The sequence below is a fragment of the Phyllobates terribilis genome, unplaced genomic scaffold (genome assembly GCF_046119375.1).
Source record: "Phyllobates terribilis strain yellow unplaced genomic scaffold, ASM4611937v1 Scaffold_5__5_contigs__length_657084704, whole genome shotgun sequence".
In the NCBI taxonomy this organism is placed as follows: Eukaryota; Metazoa; Chordata; class Amphibia; order Anura; family Dendrobatidae; genus Phyllobates; species Phyllobates terribilis.
In genome coordinates, this window is record NW_027362765.1 from 161870417 (window position 1) to 161877531 (window position 7115).

General features: G+C 43.1%; 1 protein-coding gene across 1 annotated transcript; it reads left to right on the forward strand.

Annotated features, from left to right (window-relative positions):
- The first annotated feature begins 2276 nt into the window (after positions 1-2276).
- On the forward strand, positions 2277-6334 carry ANKRD60 (ankyrin repeat domain 60). The gene is made up of 4 exons (XM_073681082.1): positions 2277-2590; positions 4241-4371; positions 4741-4906; positions 5245-6334. Exons 1-4 carry the CDS (start codon positions 2377-2379, stop codon positions 5655-5657), a joined length of 924 nt encoding a protein of 307 aa, XP_073537183.1. The 5' UTR covers positions 2277-2376; the 3' UTR covers positions 5658-6334.
- The last annotated feature ends 781 nt before the right edge of the window (positions 6335-7115 follow it).

Consider the following 7115-nt stretch of genomic DNA (forward strand, 5'->3'; position numbering starts at 1 on the left):
AGTGGGGTGGGCCCACACCATCTAGAGTGGGGTGGGACACATCATCAAGAGTGGGGTGGGATCACATCAAGAGTGGGGTGGGCCCACACCATCAAGAGTGGGGTGGGCCCACACCCTCAAGAGTGAGGTGGGTCCACACCCTCAAGAGTGCGGTGGGCCCACACCATCAAGAGTGCGGTGGGCCCACACCCTCAAGAGTGCGGTGGGCCCACACCCTCAAGAGTGCGGTGGGCCCAAACCATCTAGAGTGGGGTGGGACCATATCATCAAGAGTGGGGTGGGACCACATCATCAAGAGTGGGGTGGGTCCACACCATCAAGAGTGGGGTGGGCCCACACCATCAAGAGTGGGGTGGGCCCACACCATCAACAATTGTATTTGTCCACAGCATCAACAGTGGGGCCCTGCTGGGGAGTGGGATCGGAGATGCCACAACATGTAATCAATTATTCTTTCAACAACCCACAACATGAGCGCAGTGAGCCTCTATGGCAGACAGAGGTCTCCAGGTTGCCATCTTGCAACTCTTAGATATAACTGCTAAGCATTGTACAATGCAAAACAGAAATTTTGCTGTGCTATACAAATGATTGTCATTCAGGGGTGTCGTGTCCAGGTGGGATGGAAAATGGAACTTTGATGTCCCTATACTACCAATTCTAATATTGGTAAGTAGTGGTGAACTCTGCAGAAAAAAAAAAGCTGAAAATGTTAAAAAAAAATAATTTTCCGTTTAGCTCATTCTCTAAAAACAATGGAATAAATGGTACCAATAAAAACCACAGCTTGTCTTCAAAAAACACCAGCCCTCACGTAGCTATGTTGACTTAAAAATAAAAATGTTATGGGTCTTAGAATGGGACAACACGGAAACAAAAGAATTGGCTTGCTGCAGGTCAGAAACTGCTTCAAATCTGCATGGAAAAACTAATCAGTGTGTGCGTGAGATTTGAGGAATCTCATTCACTTTGCCAGTACTGTATAACATTGTGGTTTTCAAGGGAAAAGTCGCACTGAAAACACAAAAAAAAACTTGACGTGTGAACAAACCCATACTGTTTCTGATTTTCATAAAAGGTTCTAAGTTTGAGACAATGCATAATCGAGCGTAATGATGAGCTTAACCCCTTCACGAAATCCGCCGTACATGTACGGCGCAAGTCGGAAGCGGGTGTATGGAGCGGGCTCACGGGGTGAGCCTGGCCCATAGCCGGCAGGTCAATCCCTGACAGCGGCATTTAACAAGCAACGGTATGGGGGCGCATCATTCCATGTGAACATTGGTGCGCCCGTCACGTGAACTATTAAGAACAGTGAAAAGTAAAAAAAAAAGCTTTACAAAAATATGAAAAAAAAAGTTCAAATCACTGATCCCCCTTTTCCTCCATTAAAAATAAAGATATTAAAAAAAAAATAAAAATAAACATATTTGGTATTTCAGTGTTCAGAAAAGTCTAATCTATCACACTATATAAATAATTAACCCAATCGGTAAACATCATAAACTAAACGTTTTTTGGGTGGCTGCAATTCCACAAAAAATGCTGTAACAAGTGATCAAAACGTCACATCTATCCCAAAATTGTATCAATAAAAACGTTGTCTCGCCCCACAAAAAATAAGCCATCACACAGCTCCATTGATGGAAAAATTTAAACTTTATGGGTCTCGGAAAATGGCGACACAACCTAAAAAAAAATTTTTTGCAAACGTCTGATTCTTTTTCACCACTAAAATAATAACAAAAAACTGGACATGTTTGGTATCGTCGTAATCATACTGATGAGCAGAATCATATTGAGAGGTCACTTCTACCACAAAATGTACACCGTAAAAACAATTCCCATAACATGTCAGAATTGAGGGGGTTTTTTTCACAATTTTTCCCCAATTTTTTTTTTTTTGCAGTTTTACAGTACACTATGTGGTAAAATTATTAGTGTCATTCAAAAGTACAACTCGTCCCGAAAAAAAAAACAAGCCCTCATACGGCTACTTGGACTGAAAAATAAAGAAGTTATGGCTCTGGAAAGAAGGGGAGGTAAAAACGAAAACACAGAAACTGAAATTGGGCCTGTCGTGAAGAGGTTAAAAAACGGAATATACTGAGGAATTTCCTACATAAAGTGTAAGGAGCTTCCCTCCCCCAATGGGGATAAAAGAGCAATAAACAGGACCTGTCCTGGAAATAGCGCAGCAGTATGTCTTCCACTTGCCCGACTTCAGCCATATCCTGATCAGGCTCTGTAACAGATCTATGGTTGCCTAGCAACATTGGAACGTTCAGACTTTTGCCGAGCGCGCTGATTGGAGGAGGCGCGGGATGTTTACTCGTACCTAGGGGACTTGGCTACTTTATTGTAACCGTTTCCTGCATGGCTTCCCGGGGGAAGATGAAGCCCCCGCATCCCGGGACCTCCACCCCCAGTGGTAGACTCTTCACTGTGAAGGTCCGGCTTCGGGAGACCGGGGAGAAGTTCTCTGTAGCTCGCTGCAGCCTGCTGGTGACGGTGGGAGAGGTGAAGGAGAAGCTGGAGCTGCTGGCTGGGGTCCCCAAACACCTGCAGACTCTGTCCTACCTGGATGATGGTGGGTGGTTGTATCTGCAGAACTGGCAGCCTATTGGGAGCAGTCAAACTCTTTAAAGGGGGGCTCTATGCAAATAAACAGGGCTGGGTTGCAGTACCAAGGACAGCCTGCAGATAAAAGTGGCGCTGTTTCTACACACTGCAAATATGAAATGTTGCTCTATTATCATCCCTTTATGTGAAGCAGAAATATAACTGTCATATTAGGACAAAATAAACCTAACGGACAATTTTTCCACCTTAGTTTTTTCCTTCCCTGTGTATCTTTTTCATAGCCTAGTTTTTTTTGCAGGATGAGTTATAACTTTGAATGACACCATTTATTTCTTCTTAAAACGTACTGTAAAACGGGGAAAAGTTACAAATATGACGAAATGGTGTAAAACACGCAAGACACCATTGTTTTTTTTTAGCTTTGTTATTACGGCGTTTATTGTAAAAATGACACGGCAGCGTGATTCTCCAGGTTAGAACGATTATGGCGATACCGAAATCCTGTAGTTTTCTGTTTGTTTTATATTTAAGTGGTGAAGAAAATGAAGACGTTTGTACAAAGAACATTTGGATTGTGCAGTCATTTGTCGGTGGATGAAGCAGTGTGAGGGCTTTTTGTTTTGCGTGTTGAGCTGATGTGTTACCGCTATTTTGGATGGTTTTGATCGCTTTCTATAGCACTTTGTGGTGGAGCCGCAGTGACTGAAAAACAACATTTCTGGCTTTTCGACTTTGTTTTACTTTACTTCATTTCCCTTAAGGGTGAAATAATTTTATATTTTAATAGATTAGACTTTTTTGAGGTATGAAGATAAAGAAATACAAAATGTTAATTTTTTTATTTTTTAATGGGGAGAGGATGGAGATTCATATTTTTATTCTTTTTTTTTTAATAATTTTTAAGCTTTTTATCACATTTTACTTTATTCTTCAGTCCCTTTAGGGGGCTTGGAACTGCAATTGTTTGATTGTTTGTTCTATATACTGCGATACCATAGCTTTGCAGTATACGGTGAAAATGATGGTTAGGCCATGGCCCCACTATCAGTATTCGGTCAGTATTTTTTCTCAGGTGTGGAACAATCAGATATAAGGTGTAATAGAAACAAGTCACCAATTCTGCATTTATCACCCACTCCTGGTTTTGGCTCCCACTCCTGAGAAAAAATACTGACCAAATACTGACCGAATACTGATAGTGGGGCTGTGGCCTTACTCTTTAAATGCCAGTGACATTGATTGACTGCTGCATATAAATAGCTGCAATCTGAGCTAGCTCTGGTCGCTGATGTTTGTGTATATAACAAAGCCTGCACCCACCGTGTGTTGGAGCCCACTCCATACATCCTCGCCTGACATGCTGCATATATAGATGTTGGGAAACGGTTAATGAGATTGGAAAGCCCCTCAACTCAACAAGGAGTTATGTAAGGATCCCTGTAGCGGAGTCATGGAACAGGTTAGGTGATCATCTTCACAGATCACACATAAATGCACATTCTATGGTGTTATGTGCACTCCTCTTACTGGAGCCATTGTCAGGCCATGCTGGAAGTTGTAGTGTCTGCAGATGAAGAGCCATAGGTTTGACCTCACTATCTAAAGTTTAAGCATGTATTCACATTATTCGTGTAACTCCATGTTTCTTCTCTTGTAGGGGACATGCCTGATAGTTCCACATTGAAGTTTAATGCAATTATTCCAGGAGGAACGCTGTCTATGAGCGTCTGGCATTATGATGGCTTAACTGATCTGATAACATTTGCAGCTAAAGGAGACTTAGCCAAGGTACTATATATAGCCTGTGTACTGATTGTAATAGGTGTTCTTCAGGGGTCGGACTCACATACCAAGACGGGGGATATATATTGGGGCCCAGGATAAGGGACATATACCAGGATGGAGGGCTTATATACCAGAATGAGGGACATATATACCAGGATGGAGGACATATATATACCACGATGAGGGACATATATATATGATGGGGGGGGGGGGGCGGTCCAAATCTTGCACCGGGGGCCCATCAGACTTTAGTTACGCCACTGATCAGACAGTGATGACCTATCCTTTATGTCGGTCCTCGATGTACCACTTTCTGTTCTATGATGGCGGCTTCTGGAACTACATAGTAACATTATTCCATTTTCTCATCAGCTGATGAGTGTGGGTGTCACCCCAGATTCTACATACAACACCGAGCATTCATTACGCTTGGATACAATGGAGAAGAAGGAGTGGCTGGCTAATAGAGCAGGCATAGCCTTGTACATCGCGGCCCACCGCGGCCACCTGCACATAGTGCGATTCCTTTCACGGATTGGTAAGATGGTTGGTGGGATCGGACGATAGTCTTTTATGTACTCTTATGACATGGGGAGAGAGAAGGATCCGGCCATTTAAATTTCAGCAACCGATCTTCTTGTTCGGCAGAAGAATAAGCGGCTGCCAGAGGGATCTGGTCATAGCTGTCTCATAGAGAACAGGAGCGCTGTTACTTTGTCTTGGGGAGTCGGGAGAAATAATTGTTGGCCAAAATATCTAATTGTTTGGGGGTCTTTTAGCCAGTGGTGTTCCCAGATTTACAACGTAGGACCTACCCTCAGATCTAATGTCATTGCTGACCGCTGTGACGACATAGTATTTTTCTCTGTTGTGTAGGACACAATGTACAGTACAACACCCAGCTTGGTAATACTCCCCTTCACGTGGCAGCAGCCATGGGCCAAAATGACTGCCTCCAAGAACTATTAAATAATGGAGCCCAAACACAAGTCACCAATACAAGAGGACAGACAGCGCTGGACATGGCACGAACGTGGGGCAACGTGAAAAGCGAACGGAAACTCTTCCTGTTCCAGTGGGAGGAGAGAGCGGCCAACGTGTCACTGAAAAGTCATCTGGAAAGTTCCGAACTCTTCGCACATCAAAAATTTGATTCTAAACAGAAGACCTGGTTTACAGGATCGTATGCAAGAAAATACATGGCGAATCTCACCCAGGTGCAAGATTTCTTCGGGACACACATCAGCGCCCCGCCAAAAAACACTCCTGTCCGAAAAAATGTAAAATAAGAATAAGGCGGTGATCAGCACTTTGTGAAGGACTAAACCATTCAACAGAAAAGTACAGACAAAAAAAAAGAAGAGAAAACCTCACAAAGCACCAGGACATGTATGTCACACGCTGGTGTAGGTACGGATAAGGCACAATACCAGGACTCAAGACAACACATGGTGGGATTGATATATAGTAAAAAAAATCAGTTGATGTGCAGGTTCCCCAGGACATGACAGCTGTAACTCACTCATCTAGGAGTGCACTGATTTTCCCCTGGATCTCTGACTTTTTGCACATGTAGAAAAAATAAAAAATTATCCAGCATCTCTGTAAAAATCTTCAGGCTTTATTTAATAAATTTCCGTATACAAATTAAATATCCAGCGTGATACAAGCAGTAATATCCCAAGGATGAGTTTCAAACCCTTGTGGATGCCTTTATCACAACAGGGATGCAAGCTGGCAATAAAGGGAATCTGTTACCAGGTTGTTGCTATGTAATCTGAGAGCGGCATAATGTAGGGGCGGAGAGCCTGATTCCAGCGATACAGTGGGTACGGAAAGTATTCAGACCCCTTTAAATGTTTCACTCTGTTTCATTGCAGCCATTTGGTAAATTCTAAAAAGATATTTTTTTCTCTCATTAAAGTACGCTCTTCACCCCATCTTGACTGCAAAAAACCCCAGAAATGTAGAAATTTTTGCAAATTTATTAAAAAAGAAAAACTGAAATATCACATGGTCATAAGTATTCAGACCCTTTGATCAGTATTGAGTAGAAGCACCCTTTTGAGCTAGTACAGCCATAAGTCTTCTTGGAAATGATGCAACAAGTTTTTCACACCTGGATTTGGGGATCCTCTGCCATTCTTCCTTGCAGATCCTCTCCAGTTCCGTCAGGTTGGACGGTGAACGTTGGTGAACAGCCATTTTCAGGTCTCTCCAGTGATGCTCAATTGAGTTTAGGTCAGGGCTCTGGCTGGGCCAGTCAAGAATGGTCACAGAGTTGTTCTGAAGCCACTCCTTTGTTATTTTAGCTGTGTGCTTAGGGTCATTGTTTTGTTGGAAGGTGAACCTTCGGCCAAGTCTGAGGTCCAGAGCACTCTGGAAGAGGTTTTCATCCAGGATATCTCTGTACTTGGCCGCATTCATATTTCCTTCAATTGCAACCAGTCGTCCTGTCCCTGCAGCTGAAAAACACCCCCATAGCATGATGATGCCACCACCATGTTTCACTATTGGGATTGTATTGGGCAGGTGATGAGCAGTGCCTGTTTTTCTCCACACATACCACTTAGAATTATCACCAAAAAGTTCTTTCTTCATCTCATCAGACCAGAGAATCTTATTTCTCATAGTCTGGGAGTCCTTCATGTATTTTTGAGCAAACTCTATGTGGGCTTTCATATGTCTTGCACTGAGGAGAGGTTTCCGTCGGGCCTCTCTGCCATAAAGGCCCGACTGGTGGAGGG

What these genes read in the sequence shown, in the direction of transcription:
- ANKRD60 (XM_073681082.1), top strand. Translation starts at nt 2,377, where the DNA reads ATGGCTTCCCGGGGGAAGATGAAGCCCCCGCATCCCGGGACCTCCACC. An exon ending in CTAAAGGAGACTTAGCCAAG is followed by an intron (nt 4,372 to 4,740) that starts GTACTATATATA and finishes TTTTCTCATCAG; the next exon opens with CTGATGAGTGTGGGTGTCAC. An exon ending in GCGATTCCTTTCACGGATTG is followed by an intron (nt 4,907 to 5,244) that starts GTAAGATGGTTG and finishes TCTGTTGTGTAG; the next exon opens with GACACAATGTACAGTACAAC.